The sequence below is a fragment of the Somniosus microcephalus genome, chromosome 12 (assembly GCF_052327205.1).
Source record: "Somniosus microcephalus isolate GS21.2 chromosome 12, FLI_Smic_1.0, whole genome shotgun sequence".
NCBI classification, from domain to species: domain Eukaryota; kingdom Metazoa; phylum Chordata; class Chondrichthyes; order Squaliformes; family Somniosidae; genus Somniosus; species Somniosus microcephalus.
Window position 1 is genome coordinate 102,215,516 of NC_140998.1, and position 18,071 is coordinate 102,233,586.

General features: G+C 41.1%; 1 protein-coding gene across 8 annotated transcripts in view; it reads left to right on the plus strand.

Moving 5' to 3' along the window:
• Nucleotides 1-12,469, plus strand: part of mipol1 (mirror-image polydactyly 1) — a 418,898-nt gene extending 406,429 nt beyond the window's left edge. For all 8 annotated transcript variants that reach the window (XM_086003343.1, XM_086003342.1, XM_086003350.1 and 5 more), the window contains one exon: nucleotides 11,716-12,469. In XM_086003343.1, coding sequence (XP_085859469.1) covers nucleotides 11,716-11,782 — 67 coding nt within the window. In that variant the 3' untranslated portion in view covers nucleotides 11,783-12,469. The remainder of the gene's footprint in view (nucleotides 1-11,715) is intronic.
• Nucleotides 12,470-18,071: the final 5,602 nt, after the last annotated feature.

Sequence of the window (18,071 nt, forward strand, 5' to 3'; positions counted from 1 at the left end):
ATGCGGTGCGGCAGGCGGGGGAACTGCAGGCCTCCTCCTCCTGTTAAGGAGGAGCTGCCTGCAGCCGACAACTGTCCGGCGGATTGCCCCGACATCTGAGCCCGGCACCTCGGGGAAGTGCCGGGCTCGCATGAGACACTGATCAGGGCCGCGGGGGGGGGGAATGCAGGAGTCCGGGAAGGGAGGTGCGGGCAGGCGGCCGCCGGGAACGCGGCCGGCCGCCGCTCCACCTTTATGCGCCGGCGCACACTGGGGGAAGACTCTGTTGCCAGAGTCTTAGTTGCGCCTGCCACGGGCGAGGCGGGCGCAACTGAATTTCGGCTTGGGGCCGGGTTACCACGGCAACCGGGACGCTGCGCACACCGATGACGTCATCGGTGCCGGCGCAGCGCTACCGGTCTACCGCCGCGGAAGGGCCCCAGGCAATTTAGGAACCGGCGCCAATTGCAGCGCTAGGCCCTCTAGCGCCGCAAAATCGGTGCTAAGGGCACTGAATTTCTAGGCCAACATGTATAACTCAATTTCTCTCAACTATATTAATTATATTAAGTTGGCAATTACATTTGATGTTTGAACTGAATAGAATGGCATGATTCATTGATCAATTGCAAATACTTGGAGTGAGCGAGACAGGTTCCCATCCAAGGTCTTCCAGAACTATGCATATCTCTCTTGCCCTGAGACCTAAAAATTAGCCACACTTGCAGAAACAGCTAACAGTATTCCCTTAATATTACACTGAACTGTTGGCCTAAATTATGTTCTCAAGTCCAGGAATGGGACTTGAACCCACAACATTCTCATTCTGGCGGATCGGGCTCCCATCAGACCTTAAAGAGGACTGGTGCTTTTTTGGAGGATAATTCAGGTACAAATTTTTAGCCATGAATTTGAAGTGATGGCCTCTAACCCATTTTACTCCATCTACTGCCCAAAATGGGCAATAATTCAGAGGAAATTCCAGTCCGTACTGTGTGGTGTATTTGGACTTTCAGAAGGCTTTCGATAAGGTCCCGCATAAGAGATTAGCATGTAAAGTTAAAGCACATGGGATTGGGGGTAAGGTACTGACTTGGACAGAAAACTGGTTGGCTGACAGGAAGCAAAGAGTTGGAATAAACGGGTCTTTTTCCGAGTGGCAGGCAGTGACTAGTGGGGTACCGCAGGGATCGGTGCTAAAACCCCAGCTATTCACAATATGTATTAATGATCTAGACGAGGGAACTAGATGTAATATCTCCAAGTTTGCAGACGACACAAAGCTGAGTGGGCGTGTGTGCTGTGAGGAGGATGCCGAGAAACTACAGGATGATTTGGACAGGTTGGGTGATTGGGCAGATGCATGGCAGATGCAGTATAATGTGGATAAATACGAGGTTATCCACTTTGGTGGCAAAAACAGGAAGGCAGATTATTATTTGAACAGCAATAGATTGGGAGAAGGGGAAGTGCAATGAGACCTGGGTGTCCTTGTGCACCAGTCGCTGAAGGTAAGCATGCAGGTGCAGCAGGCAGTTAAGAAGGCAAATGGTATGTTGGCCTTCATAGCGAGAGGATTCAAGTACAGGAGCAAGGATGTCTTGCTGCAGTTGTACAGGGCCTTGGTGAGACCACACCTTGAGTATTGTGTGCAGTTTTGGTCGCCTTATCTGAGGAAGGATGTTCTTGCCATGGAGGGAGTGCAGCGAAGATTCACCAGACTGATACCTGGGATGGCAGGAATGACGTATGAGGAGAGATTGGGTTGATTGGGCTTATATTCGCTGGAGTTTAGAAGAATGAGAGGGGATCTCATTGAAACTTATAAAATTCTAACAGGACTAGACAGACTAGATGCAGGAAGGATGTTCCTGATGGCGGGGGAGTCCAGAACCAGGGGTCACAGTCTAAAGATAAGGGGTAAGCCATTTAGGACAGAGATGAGGAGGAATTTCTTCACCCAGAGAGTGGTGAACTTGTGGAATTCTCTACCACAAAAGGCAGTTGAGGCCAATTCATTAAATATATTCAAGAAGGAGTTAGATATATTTCTTAAGGCTAAAGGGATCAAGGGATATGGGGAGAAAGCAGGGACAGGGTACTGAATTTGGATGATCAGCCATGATCTCATTAAATGGCGGAGCAGGCTCGAGGGGCCAAATGGCCTAATCCTGCTCCTATCTTCTACGTTTCTATGTCTGGCCTACGAGATTTGTAAGTTCCAAGTCCCCTTAACTTACCAAGTACCTCTGCCATGACTTCAAAATCCTGTGGAATATTGTTTGTACTATAAAAATTGAATAGCAAATTAGCATTATCCCCTCTAGCAAAAATTCTGGGAAGTATTATTTTCATGTTTCAAGTTTTTTATCTTCTTTAACTTCTGACACTTTTATTTTGTTAGAATTCTAACTTCTCTTAAGGTCAAAATAGTCTGCTTACACTCATGGTCAGTCTGCCAACTGTACTGTCCAAGTTTTTAAAGAAGCATTTTTTTTAATTTATAAATTTGACAACTGCAGCAGTGTAACTGCTATCAACACAAGATGAAAAGAAATGTTTCACAGCAATTTTGTGCCAGTTTTGGCACCAGCATGCTTTAAATACCAGCATAATACCAGCTCCAAGGTGTAACATAAATGCTGCACAAGGTTATTTGACAACTAAAATTTTGAAACAATGTCCCTTTGAAATTATGTTTTTAAAAACCTACATCACATTTTAAAATCACGTGTATAATTTGCAACACATTCTTACTGTCTAACAATAAATTGTTCCAATGGTCTGCATAGGTTGTGTGATTTAATACCAATACCAATAAAGTTAGTATACTTTGATCTGTTCACCAAAAAAATAATAAATGAAGTACTGATTGGATGGTAAAGTAACCATTTTTTGCATTCACAAAGTACTACAAATAATACTTGTCAAAGTTTGTAGTAAATTAAGGAACTGTTCAATAAACTTTTCAAATTGTGAAATTTTGTGAAGGTTGACAAATATATACACTATGTTTTTTCTCTAAGTTCCACTGTTTGTTGTAGTTCAACAATCTGCTCTGGAAAACAATTAATAGAATGTGTAACAAGTATTTACAGTGAATCAGGGAACTGACAAAAGGGTTTGGTATTAGTCTTCAGTATTGATTATCCACAGTCCATTAGGTGATACACGAGTGCTATTGGCATAAGTGGCATGAAGTCTGAAAATTCCTATTCATAATCACGTCTGCAGCTTAGAGCTAGGAAAACCGGTGCTGTAATCTTTCAGGGGTATCTAGGGAGTTTTGCAGCAATAGTGTGCCTTTGCTTCAATGTCATACATATGTATTTATTTTTTATTTGTGTATATGTATGTGCACATATGTCTATGTAATATATATATTTGAAGTCTATCGACAGTCAGGGTATAAACTACAATAAAATAAGCTTAGAATTTGGAGCATTACTGCAGTGTTGTTGATGATTAAGCATACCCTCTGCAGTTCTCCCAGCGATGCTAGTTGAATCTGTAAAGGGTCACATAAGGGTTCTTAGCAAGAGCAAACAGACTTTCTACAAACTCAGCTGCTTGATCTGTTTGCTGGTTGAATTAGTAGGTGGTGTGGATAGGCATGGGTGCTGGGAAGACAGAGAGGTTTCTACAGCTTTTAGATAAAGCAATAGTATTGTGCTCAAAGACTTTACAAAATTGTTCAGTTTTGCTGCAGAGGATTGACTTCAGTTATGGTGATAAGTATCCTGGCAACAGGATCATTACAAGATGGCCACAGCCAGAGCAAAGGACAAAGGCCCAGATTTTGCAGTGGGTAATGACGGCGAACTGTCAGTGTTTGCCATCATTACCCCTCTGAAACTGACTGCAACATCAGGATTTAGTGCATGCACATCTAAGTGCGGAAATCCTCTCGTTACGGTCCGTCATTCACTGCTCTGACGCGGGCTGCACTGAGGACACCGCCACCCCCTCCCCCCCCCCCCCCCCCCCAACCACCATAAGTCGGCAATCAGTGGAACTGACAAAAACTTAAGCTTTTCTGAGCTAATATTGCTGTTAATTACCCCATTAATTGTTAAGCCTTGTTGAAATAGGTGTAACTGGGGTTTTAACAGCGTATTGTCTGCTAAACAACCGTTCTGGTCCTAAAAAACTAATTTTTATATTTGTGGAGTGTAAAATTTCTCCATTATGATAAAAATTACAGTTTGTTCATGATACTTCTACCTTATCCCCATGTGAAAGTCCCAATCTTTATTTTGCTCTCTCTAACATTTTTAAAAAGTGCAGATAAAAGCTGCTTTTCATTTCCTGGTTTGCTGCCTGAGAATTCTTCATTGTGATTGGCTGCTTAGACAACTTGTTGACGTCACTGCAGCACTTCGCTTGGGATTCCCATTACACAGTACTACAATCAATTGAACGTCGAGAAAGGCAAACTTTTCGCCACAGAGATCGCAAGATCTTTGTGGCCAGCTTTCTTTGAGGTCAGCAGCGAGCACCTTAACTTCACTGCTGATTGCAAATTACAGGCCAAAATTTTAATGTGTGTGTTCAGGAAAATTGAGTGGCTTTTTTTTTGTTTTCTTAATGCCAGAACTTAACCCAAGACCATTGTTAGAGTTAAAAGCAGTTAATATAAAAAGTTTATATTTTGTTTCATTTTTACACTTTGATCATTGACAAGGCCATCTCTAATCACTTCCTCATCTCCCGCACCATCCACATCTCCCTGCACACCTCCAACCCCACTATCCTCATCATCTGTCCCTGGAGAAAACTCCACTCCCACTAACTCCCAACCACCTCTGTTGACCTGATCAACAGCTTTCTTGGTTCTCCCATTGTCTCTACCAGGTCGCTCATGGTCTCCCACTCTTGCCATTCCCTGGTACAGTTCCCACCTTCACGCCCTCAAACCTGAGCTCTGCAAACTTGAATGCATTTGGCACATGACTGGCCAGACTTCCCCAGGATGTGCTGGATCAAGTTGAGCTATGCCATATCTCCATTTCCACAGCCAAATCCTACTAAATCTCCAGCATCATCCTGGAGGGTAACAGTATTTCCTGATTCTTCTCAACATACTAACTCCTCTGACCCCATTTTCCTGCCCTTTTTATCTTCACCTCCAAAGCCAAGTGTGAGAAGCTCAAGCAACTTTTTAATTTCAAGATTAAGCCTATTTACGTGGTCCTGACCACCCATCCTGCTGTTCCCTTACCACAGCTCTCATGCTTTAATACCCTGTCCACTCCTGTCCCTGACCAACTCTCGTGCCCTTCTCTCATTCCAGCCCTGATGCCATATCACATTGTAGTATCTCCACCATGCTATGTGACACCAGCCAAAATCTCCATGCCTAGCTCCCAATTAATATCAAATGTTCTTAGCTGCTCACTCAGGATAAACCTGTTCTGTTTGCCTCTCAGCTGATCATTAAATCCAATATCCTACCCATCACCAAGATTGTTTACTCCTACCTCCCCAATATCACACACCTCTGCCCTTACCTCACCCTAGCAACATTGAAACTCTTATCTGTCTTGTTAGCTCCACACTTGTCTTCTCCAACAACTTCCTCACCAACCTCCTGAGCTTCACCCTACACAAGCTCCAATACAATCAAAACTCTGCTACTCAGAATAATTATTGCTCATCATCACCCCTGTCCTTGCTGACCTCCATTGGCTCCATTTGCCACAGAGAATTGAATTCAGTATCATGGTCCTTGTTTATAACATGGTCTCATCCCATCATTTGAGTGTCAGCTTGGCTCAGTAGGATCACTCTCGCCTCTAAGTCAGAAGGTCATAGGTTCAAGCACCACTCCAGGGCTTAAGCACACATTCTAGACACTTCAGTGCAGTACTGAAAGAGTGCTGCATTGTCAAAAGGTGCCATCTTTCAGATGAAACAATGAACTGAGGCACCGTCTGCCTGTTCTGGTGGACACAAGATCCCGAGATACTATTCGAGGATGAGCAGGGGAGTTCTCTGTGTCCCTCATCCAACATCATCGAAAACAGATTAACTGGTCATTATCTCACCACTGTATGCAAATTGGCTGCCACGACCCAACCCACCTATTGGCTGTTAAAATTCAACCCATTGTGTTTGAGGTCAATGAACTCGTAGTGTAAGACACAATTTAGCATAAAGGGTATCTAGTTGTATAAAATAACTTCCACCCTGGAGAAAAAAAGTGCTTCACCTCTCTGAGAAATGTGTTACACCAATTCACACAGATTACTTTTTGAAGTGCAGCAACTGTTGTTATATCAGTAAATGTGGCAGCCAATTTGAACACATCAAGATCCCACAAACAGCAATGAAACGAATGGCCAGTTAATCTGATTTTTTTTTATTGTATTGGTTAAAGAAAGAATGTTGTTCAGGATATGGGAGAACTCTCTGCTCTTCTCGATAAACGTTACAGTATCTTTAACATCCACCTGAACAAGCAGACGTGGCCTCAGTTTAACATCTCATCTGATGAGCAGCATCTCTCAATATTGCACTGGAGTGTCAAGCCAGATTATAAAATATATTCCTAAAGTGGGGTTTGAACCCACAACCAACCCTTCCAACTCAGACGGGTAGCATAATACATACATATATAAAATTAAATGAACAACTTATCCTATTGAAACTCAATGGTGTTTGGTTATTAATCTAATAACTATTGCAAAAACTCTCACGAAAAAGGCTGGAAAGTATTAATTTTACCACTGCGATGTAGAAATATTTGCCTATTTAATCCAAAAGAAAAACTATTTCATGCTAAAATCTTAGATATAATATAAATAGGTGCTATACTCCTTCCAAGTAAGATTTTGTAGTTTGTTTAAAATTAAAATGTCAAAAAAGAAATATAAACAATTTATTTCAAAAGACCATTCTTTCACAGTTAGTTTTCTTCAGATATCTTTTAACAAAATAGGAACTAATATAATTAACGTGAGACCTGTTTAGTTATTTCAACTTAATTTTATTAATTAGTTTCATATTATTTCAGAATAATGGAATACTTGGTGTGTATTCCTTGTGAAAGATGTAAACACTCATTAGTAACTACTGGCAGGCCTTAATCTGTCACAATGAAACTAAGCAATGCAGTTTGAGAATACGAATGAATATGAAATAATTACACCTCAATGTGAACTGACCCCTCAGCCTTGAAATCCATGAGAGATTATGTGGGTTGTAAGAGGAAGTTCTGACACTCTTTCTAACACAGCTGTGAGAAAAATGTGGTTGGAACCAAGTACTCCTTATGTGATGTAGCTGGCAAAAGAAACCATAAGGAGCACGGAATTTAACACATTGGTGTAGAAAGTTGCTTCATTGATCGAAGCTGAGCAGAATGTAAAATTGCTGGAAGAGACAAACTTGGCAATGAGAACAGAGCTCTTTTCATGAATTCTAATGTGAACTTTAAAGCCACAGCTGGTCTCCCCAAAAGCTGAATCTTGAGGAATTGTAATTTTTTTTGGGGGGGTGGGTTCCATTTGAAAAAAAATAGTACTTTCTCTTGTGTGTTGACCAAAATCAAAAAGAATTAACATATAAACTATTTGCAAACTAGTTTCAATTTTATGTTGTGAAAATCCTGGAAAATTAGGTGTCCAAATTTTTTTCATGTTACATATCTCATTAAATATTAGCTTTTCCTATTCATGAAGTAGTCATCTTGCATCATTAATCTTACATTGGTCAACTTTGTGACTGACTTGTTGCAAGTATTCAACGACAAGATGTTATGTTACTGGTACTAGAGATGGCCTTTTGGTGCAGCCTGTATGCACAAGTGTTACTGATAAATCAATATAGATGTGTAGTAATGTACAAACTTTCATCTTCCATCTAAGAGTTTTAGGCAAACTGTAAATGAACACACAGGTCAAAGTATCTCTATAAGATGTTGTACAGTGTAGACTATGATAGGTTTAGGCATGCAGCTGGCATTGCAATATCTGCTGCAATTTGGCAATAGCATTAAGTACATAAGAACATAAGAAATAGGAGCAGGAGTAGAACATTTGGCCCTTCGAGCCTGCTCTGCCATTCCTCAACTCCACCTTCCCACACTATCCCTTAATATCCAAAAATCTATCAATCTCTTTTTTTTATCTGGCACCGACGGGACCGGCGTGGTGCCGGTTGATCAAAAAGTCCGGATTACAGAGAGGTATACTTACCAAGGTACGAGAGCCCCGTACACGGCCACAGGTGCAGGAGCCCCGGTTACACGGCACTTGTGCAGGAGCCCCGGTTACACGGCCACAGATCCAGGAGTCCCTGTTGCACGGCCACAGGTGCAGGAACCCCGGTTACACGACCACAGATCCAGGCGTCCCTGTTGCATAGTAACAGGTGCAGGAACCCCGGTTACACGGCACTTGTGCAGGAGTCCCGGTTACATGGCCACAGATCCAGGAGTCCCTGTTGCACGGCCACAGATCCAGGAACCCCGGTTACATGGCCACTAATATATAGTAAAACTTACCTGAACCTACTCCTGAATTTTGCCGATTAAGAGAGATTTCCGGATATTTAGGTGCCGGTTAAAAGAGAGTTTCCTGTATACTCAACGACTGAGCATCCACAGTGCTCTGGGGTAGAGAATTCCAAAGATTCACAACCCTTTGAGTGAAGAAATTTCTCATCTCAGTCCTAAATGGCTGACCCCTTATTCTGAGACTCTAACCCCTAGATCTAGATGCCCCAGCCAGGGGAAACATCCTCCCAGCATCTACCTTGTCAAGCCCCTTAAGAATTTTATACATTTCAATGAGTTCACCTCTTATTCTTCTAAACTCTAGCGAATGTAGGCCTAGTCTGCTCAATCTCTCCTCATAGGACAATTCTCCCCCCTACCCCCAATCCCAGGAATCAATCCAGTGAACTTTTGTTGTACTCTCTCTAAGTCAAGTATATCATTCCTTAGGGAAGGAGACCAAAACTATACACAGTACTCCAGGTGTGGTCTTGCCAAAGCCCTATGTAATTGCAGTAAGACTTCCTTACTCTTAGCCTTTATTACAAAAGTTTTGGAGTATAACATACCATTTGCTTTCCTAATTGCTTGCAGTACCTGTATGTTAACTTTCTGTAATTCGTGTACAAGGACACCCAGGTCCCTCTGAATACCAACATTTCCCAATCCCTGCTTTTCTATTTTTCCTGCTGGCACATGGTGTGCGATGTAATCAAAAATATTTAACTGTATACATGTTCAGTATCACAGAAATTAACAATACTATTAAGATGTTCCAAATAAACTTCAATTATTTAAGTGCAGTCAAATCAGTCTGTCTTGCTAAGGATGGAGTTGAGAAGATGGATCGTTGTTCTGCAGAGTAAAATGGTGGAAAGCTTGAAAAGCAGTCCATGCTTCCATACTGTCCTACGCCGCTGACAAGTCTGCGAGTGCCATGGTGGTCTTGAGCTGGCACTCGAGCCTGCTTTGATGTGCGTTGTTAAAGCTACCACTTGGTTACAGCAGTTACAGTCGCTCTGCTTGCTCCTTATGGATGGTTGGCTCAATGGTGGGGGCTAGTCTGTGGAGTAGAAGCCTCTCCAGCACTTTATAACAGGTGCAAAGTAAGGAAATCGGGCAGTAGCTGGAGACCTCAAGCCTTCTTCCCCTGCTTCAGGAGGGCAATTATTTTAACCTCCGTCCAAATAAATGGAATTTTACCATTTGCCAGTACTTTGCAGATGAATGAGGTCAGCCATCTCTTCACTTTGGGTCCCAGTGCTTTTAGGAATGCTGGGTAAACACCATCTGGACCAGCAGCTTTTCCAGATTTGATTGTCGACAGGGCTGCGTTTAGTTCATCCAAGGTGAATGAATCAGACATTGTTGACAATCTTGGTGCCGCCATCAAGTTTGTTGAAAGCTGCCGCTTTGCTTGGCATTGAAATTCTTTTTCCACCGGAGCCTTTGATGTTTGTATCAAGTGGGATGTAATGGCGTCCGCTCTGATGGTCATCCTGTGTTTATAGGTGGGGTTTGCCCCACCAAGTTGACTGAGCAGGGCCAATGCTTTCCTGCTGTGTTCAAGGACTCCAGCATTGCATTAGCAACCAACACTTCCGTGTGTATGCTGGCACCCAGAAGAGCTGATATGGGATATTGAACAACGGACTCCACAGGGTTCTGTCCTGGCACCCATGTTCATATTTATACCAGTGACCTACCCAAAACAGAGTCCCGCAAGTTCGTATATGCTGATGACACTGCCTTGGCCACGCAAAATATGAATCTGTCCATCACCGAGGAGACCCTGACCAATGATTTACAGAGGATGGAGGCCTATTTCTGCCAATCGCGATTTTGGCCAAACCCGCAATAAGACTGTCACTTCGATATTCCACCTCAATCAAGCAAACCAAGTTTTGAAAGTCTCCTTTTACGGTGCTAGGGTAAACCATGCCAAAAGAAAAACTCCTATTTAGGAGTCATGCTCGACCGCACCCTGTCATATAGACAATATCTCCAGAACCTTGGGAAGGAACTAAAGAGTAGGGTCAACTTGATGCAGAAACTCACTGGATCCACATAGGGAGCAGACGCTCAAACCCTCTGTATGGCAGCACTCGCCCTGGTGTACCCTACAGGGGAGTACTGCTCTCCGGCATAGCTATCAAGTCCACATGTCAAATCCATTGATGTGCAGCTGAATTCTACCATGAGAATTATCACCGGTACGCTTTTATCGACACCAACGCCTTGGCTGCCCATGCTTGCAAACATCGCACCACCACACCTACGCCGCGAATATGCAGTCTCCAGAGAATACAACCGCTACACCAGCAAAGACATGCCGATCCAGGTCGACTTAAACAACCTACCATCAACCCATCTCAAATCTAGAAGGCCATTTTGGACCGTCACTGAAGCCCTTCAGCGATCTCCCCTCAGCCTTGATGACCAATGGTGAAATGATTGGAAGAACTGTGACATACGGAATGGATACCTTATAGAGGACCCCACAGTACAACCTGAAGGATCAAACCTTCCTCGCAAATAGTGGACAACAGTCAACTGCCTCAGAACTGGTCATGGTAGCTGCTGCCAATTCTCCATAGATGGAAAATTAAAGCATCCCAATCATGTGACTGTGGAGCTCCTAATCAGACCCTGGAGCACATCATTGAGCACTTCCCTCAGAGGAAATTTGCAGGCAGCCTACAAGATATCCATGCTGTTACGTCATAAGCTTTGGTCTGGATATATGACTTAGATATTGACATTTGATTTGCTTTGCTACTACCATACGAAAGAGCCTGTCTTACAGTGACTGTTGCCTAAAAATTGTAATGCTTTGTAATAAAATCTGAATTTATTTTTAAAGAAATAATTGAGGATCCAGCAGCTGAACATTGAAATCTAAAATCTTGCACTAAGTTTGCCAACAGTTTTATTTATGTATATGCTTTTGAGGATTGGTAAGCTTTTACAAAATACTTCTTGATTCAAGTACAAAAAAAAATCATACTGTAGAAAATGTACCATGGCCATTCTAACAGGGGAGCTTACGAGTTCATCTGTTCAGAGAATGGTGAAGATCGAAAACAAAATCTAGCGATGAGTCGGCATCTTTACCAGTGTCTGTGTTGCACAGTACATCTTTGTTTTCTAATGACCACCAGGCAAGCCTTTCTACAGTGCAAACACTGCCTCTTTCAGCCTATGAATTCCTAATACTCGTTCCTCTTTTCTTCCTGCAGGTTGGAACGGCTGGTGGACGTCCTGAGGAAGAAGGTTGGAACAGGGAACATCAGGACGGTGACCTGATTGAGTAGCAGAGTCTGGAGATGTAGTCACATCTGGTGACCAGGCATTCTATTCATCACTATACAAATAAAAAAGCCTGGTCTTAGCAAACAGTTGTTGTAACCAGCACACTGAAATAACATTCCAAAAAATATCAATCTAATTTTTTTAAGTCTGGAAACTTGAAAGTATTCTGTATTGACAAAACTTGTAGACATGCACGAGACACTTTCAAATGCACAGATTTTACCATGAATTTGTAAGATGCGTGTCCATAAATAGTTCCATATATTTCATGCATATTTAATTAAAATAATTTAGAAATACTACCTTCTTACCAGAAATGCTGACTTAAATCCAGTGAAAATTCATGACATTGTTCACTTCCTTGCCAGCTAGAAAACACCTCTTCTATAGGATATTAACCAAATTATATTTTTACATTTTTGAACCTAAAAAAGGGCATTGCATGTTGAGTTGATGTTTGTAGTTCCTTGATGCTTAGCTTTGTTGTAACATGATGTACATCAGTACTTGTGGCTTCTTTTTCTAATATTTATCTTTTTGGTAGTTTAGTACAATGTACCAGTATCATTATTCAGAGCTGGAATGTTAGTTCTTTGTCCGAGCCTTCACATTTTTAATTTGCTCAGAATTTATATCTAATCCACTGTAGTCGTGAAATAAAGAGCTGTGTAAATTTGCTAATGTTGAGTACATTTTGACTTTTTGGGGGAATGGGGGTGAATTGTGAGCTTTTTCAATACGAGTTCAGTCTTCTGCCTGTGTTTTAAATGGTCTCTTATTTAACTCGCATCAAGGAATAAATTCACTTGTGAAAAGTTATATGGTAGAGTCTATGGTGAATGTATTTGGCAGTGCCTTAAAAACTCCCCAAAAAGACACGGCAGAGAATAGGAACTACTCTTGTCAGTTTGGATAGGAAGCTGGCGTTGGTAATTGGTGCTATTGTAGCAATATCGAAATCTGTTAATGTTCAATTTGGTGCCAAACAACCGATTAACCGTACATGTAAAAATCTCCTATTCCTAAAATGTGAGACAGTTTTGGTACTTACAAAGTGTAATAAAAACGATGCTATTTTAACGGCTAAAATCGAAGTATAATTAACGTGTGCTGGCACATTCAGATGCATGCGGTATATTCAAATTTGTATTTGTATCATCTATGAATTGGGCTGCACTGTATGTATTCTAATTATGTGAAGACACGAACTTTTTAAATTGTCAGCACCTCGAATTACAATGCTAATAAAAGATTACAAAGAAAGCAAAAAAGAGAAATATCAAATGTGAAATGTTAAGAAGTGCAGAGGTGCCGTCGTGTTTAATATGAATCCTATGCAGGTTCGTTGCTACGATTCTAATTGAAAAGGGGCGGGCATAGGCAAAAATATGGAATGATCCTATATGTGGAGATTTACTGACCCAGCTGGAGATGGGAAGGGGACTAATTTAACATTCACGTTTCCATGGGTTTGGCTATTATCACGAGGTAATTTGTTATCTGAAAGATTTTAACTTTGCTTTTTGGTTTATAGTGCATTAGTTATGTTCCAGTAGATGCAAACGTGATTAAGGAACCAGCCATCTATATTAAACAAGCACAGAAAATTATTTTGCATAAATAACTCCACTCGCAAAAAAGTAATACAGATGCTCTGTCGAATAAATGATTCAGCGTATTAACGTATGTTTATAAAATGTTATTGAGTCGGTAAATGAATCTTTAATGATGGCTCATATCAATCTAGCGCATAAAGACAGGGCAGTGCCTGAAAGTCGAATAGCCTAGTTTCTTGTCAACTCAAAGGCGAAATATGATTTCCTAATTTAAAATTGTCTAGGTTTCTTTGGAAATTACATTACATTTTATGTCATAAATCAGACGCAACAATTTTCGTTCAATGCAATTTTCAATTTGAATGTTTATAAATGTGATTGAAATCTCCACCACCAGAAATAATTAGAGGCGGGGAGGGGTAGAAAGAGACAGCTCGATAACTTTCCTGTTTTTCCTGCAGTATATTTCTGAGCAAGTTTTTAAAAATCTTTTAGTGGACGATATTGCAAAAAACACATGCTTGCGAGATCTAAAACTAAACTTGCTTGTTCAAGTATTAATATCTTTGGACAGAATTATGTTTGCCTGGCTACAACATCCACTTGTATTTACATAGCCGCCCCTAACGCAAATCATTTCAGGGCGTTTTACAAGGGGGAAGAAAAGCAAGGGAAGTAAGACGGGGAAAATAAAGCGGAGGCTAACAGCAGGGTCCAAGATTTAGATTTTTAAAAGTCTTTTGAAGGAGGGGAGAGAGGTAGCAATGAAAAGTAGTTTTGAGACCGTTCCACAAGTAGAAGCATAGTGAATACGACTGAAACATGGAAAAATACTGTATCTAGATGTGCGAGATAAAATTGGGGGGTGTGGGTGGAGGGGAGGGAGTCCCTGAAACCATTGAATGATGTGTAAGGCGGTTTGTGTGTGGGGGAGGGGAGGTAATGTTGAGGGCACAGAATACAACAGAAAAAATGAAAATAATTCTAAAGACGAGCATAGACACCATATATAGGTGTAGACTGTATATTATATTGAAGAATGGGTTGTTAAAACGTGAATCACACCTTCCACCAGCAGATAGGTGAGTTATGTAAAAATGCCATAACCAGATTTTGGTTCCTTTAGTCCAAGGACAGAAGTGAATTGTGACGTTGGATCCAATAAAGTAAAAAAACAATTTAACTCAATCCCGAAAATCTATTGATAAGATGACATTTCATTTTTTATATCAATTTTAAGGGAAATTTCTGAAGACAGGATCAGAACTATTACAAACTGATGTTTATAGTAGGCGTCCTGTGAGCAAGTGGTGAAAATCAGCTATTTCCTGAAATATCCTGTCTGGGATTTTTCATGGTATTCGTGATCTCGTCAACGTTCCTGTTGAGTTCGTAGTAAACTGGGCAAAATTCAGAATTCTCTCCTACAAAAGCAGTTTTATTTATTTCATCAAAGTTTATAGTGAACATTTGCCAAATAGCCTATGTTTGACTGCCATAACCCCGAACCCTGCTGAGGGAGCTGGACTTCACCTTTAATGTGTGCCTGAGTGGTCATCCAATCTATTCTGTTGCATATGAGCCAAATAAATAATTTCCAGGTTCCGACCTGTGAAAAGATCTAAAAGATCCCTCTCCGACTTTTTGCTAAAATGTGGTTTTGCTAAATTGACTCACTTTTCTGGTTGTTATTCGAAAGTGGGATCTGAGAACCGCGATAAGGAAGGAAATCGCGGGAGGCTCTTGATAAAGCAGATTTGGGAAGTCTCTGAATTTATTTTTAGTATATCTACCATGTGACTGCATTTGTAAGAACATCATGTATATTATCATTAAAAATTAACCATGATGTCAGTTTCAAGACGAGCAACTTGTACACGGTCTGTCAGGAGTTACCTAACTGCATAACATCACACCCTGTTGAATGGACTCCTAAAATTGACCCCTTCCCTCAAATAAATATAATTTCAATTCCACTTAATGTTTCTGAAAAGTTGCTCATATAAGTTGCATAGCAATTCGTTCTACAAACTATTCATCACAATTATAAAGTAGATCGAAATTGCCGTCATTTGCTATCAATCTGAAAAATTATTATAGCATATATATATACAAACTTTCGTCGTTCAGAAAGCATTCTATGTCGCTTTGACTTTTGACAGTTTTAAGTTGTTGCTACAGTGACATGAAAATGATTTTCCCCCTTTGTAAATCTGAAGTGCTGTCTATTTCAATCTGTGGCCAGAGAACTGTAATGTGTAGTTTGTGAGACGATCGATGATGTGTGAACACTGGTGATGGTTTTATTGGATCCCCCCCTTAGATGTGAGGGTGTACGTTTTTGTTCTGACAGGGGCTGGCTGCTGAGAGTCCCTCCCCTCCAATAAAGAACACCATTAGATCTTGTAGAATCCACCTCCACCCGTAACCCTGGAGATGGCACAACCTGGGTGTCCTTTCTCTAATTCCAAAGAGTCCGCACTGGATGTTTTCGAGCCTAAGTCGTTTTCTGTTGTCGATAATCCTATGCTGTCAAATAAATACATTGTCTCAGCTGTTCAGTCCGACATCAAAAGAAAAGTGGCCATCTGAAGGGGGAGAGAATCTTTCTCTCTTTAAAATGTCCGTGTCGATTAAATGTAACGTTCTTTGTCAATTATGACAATACCAGCAAATTATTTCAAAATAATAACTATATGGGAAGCTCTGATGAAGTGATAACGCCTCAGTTGTTGGAAATGCAACAGATTATGTTACACGCTTGCTCATCCAACAAAAGACGATGAAGCCTGATTAACCATTTTGAAACCGAAAAGATGTCGACAAGACTACAAAACAACTTTTTATACGGTTTAATTAAAAACGTGTTACAAGGACAGAAAAGATGAATGCGATCTGAGAAAGCGTGGCTGGTCCGGTTGCTATAACGACAGTAAATCTTTTACGCCTGTTGTGTTTTATACACTCCCGCTGCAACCAGCAACCAACACCTGCTACTGCACTAACACCAACTAAACTCCAGAAAAAGTCCGAAACACGTTAGCAATATCACACCCATTTATTGTACAAATAATGTCAATATCTCGAGTCTGGTGCACTGTGTCTACTTTAAAAGTGCCCGTTTCCCGTATTATCCTAAGTGCAAAATAGAATACCCTCTTTGACTCTGTGCTCTTAGTTGTGCTACTACATCTGTAGTGTCCATTGAGGGATATGGACAATCCTTGTAAAATAATTTCTATTGAGGGTGGAGGGTACGTCCGCCATTTGAACGGATAGCTTTGGATCATCACCGAACTGATCCGAGATTACATTAGAATCAAAATCGAGGAAGAATGTGAGAGACATTGAATAGATTAAAATTGTCTTTATGCCGCTAATTGCGATTATATTCAATAATATTCAACGTGTTGATTTGGTCGCATTGTTTGGTTCAGACATGCGGTTATTGTAACGTGACACCATTATCTTCCCATCTCATATGATCGGGTTTTAATGCTGGTTTACAACAACTTGTCAACTGGGTCCCCGAGACACACACAATCGCAGAACATCTCAATCGCTGCTTCCTCTATATTCGGCAGTTGTATTTTATTTTCTATGGATTTTTTTTACTTTAGACGGCTAAAGACAGATCGATCTTTCATATATTTTTGCGATGCTCTTGTAAAACTGTCTATAAACCTCTGATAAAAGAGCAGCTGCTCCCCGGGCAGATTTCGATAGAGATCTTCTCTCCACTTCGTCCACCTCTTTTTCCCCCCTTCTGATCTGAAGGGTATTGCTTTGCTCTTTTCGTTGGCCAAGCACAATTGTGTTATTGGAGATAATGAATTCAATCCCTATCAAAAGGTATTAACACGCCTTTGGATGTAGTGGGTTTAAAACGAGAAGAAAGAGAACACAAAACTCGCCGAGCAGCCACACTGATAGCTGCTTTGAAATGAAAGGGTTCAAGCATTGTTGTCGAAATTTTTGCCCATACGGCACAAGAAAGAGTCGGGGCTTTTGATGGACATCTGAGAACTACCCTCATAACGGGAGCAACAAGTAGCTCCAAAGTCTTCATCGTGCTTTGCGTCAGTGCTCTGCCTGCTGATAACATATGTCAGCTTTTAATACAGACCCCTCGATCTAATTACTTCTGCTCGCTGACTGCACTGGCGTGGAGCTAAATGCTAATTCTCAGAAAAAAATAGTGTCCAGGGTGCAATCCCAACTCAAAATGGAAAGTGAAGTTAGGGCACTGTTAAAAAGAGACCAATAATAGCTCGGCCTGGCTCTTTCATATCTGCTGTTGCACCTAATGAGACACTGGGGAAGGTCTCTAGAGTCAAGAAGGGTGATGTATTGCTTTTTCTTTATATTGAGGGGAAGGGAAACTGCCCATAACAAGCAAACGTGGACAAGAAGCCAGGGTTGTTATAATAGATCACATGGAAACTGACTTTGATGTACCTTTGTGAGGGAATGTTACAAAAGATGCTTTGCCTGGTTCGACAATAAAATGTTATCGACAAACTAGACGTTTTTAATTGTTGTTTCTCAATAAATACATCGTGACAATTAATTGGTTAAAGATTATGTGTTTATTATTTACAAAACAATTTAAATAATTGCATCTTGCTTCTCTCCTGAAATAGACTGGGTGCAGCGCGCGGAGCATTTAACCCAACACAACCTAAATATAAATAAATTGGGAAAGCAAAATAGCCAATATCGATGTA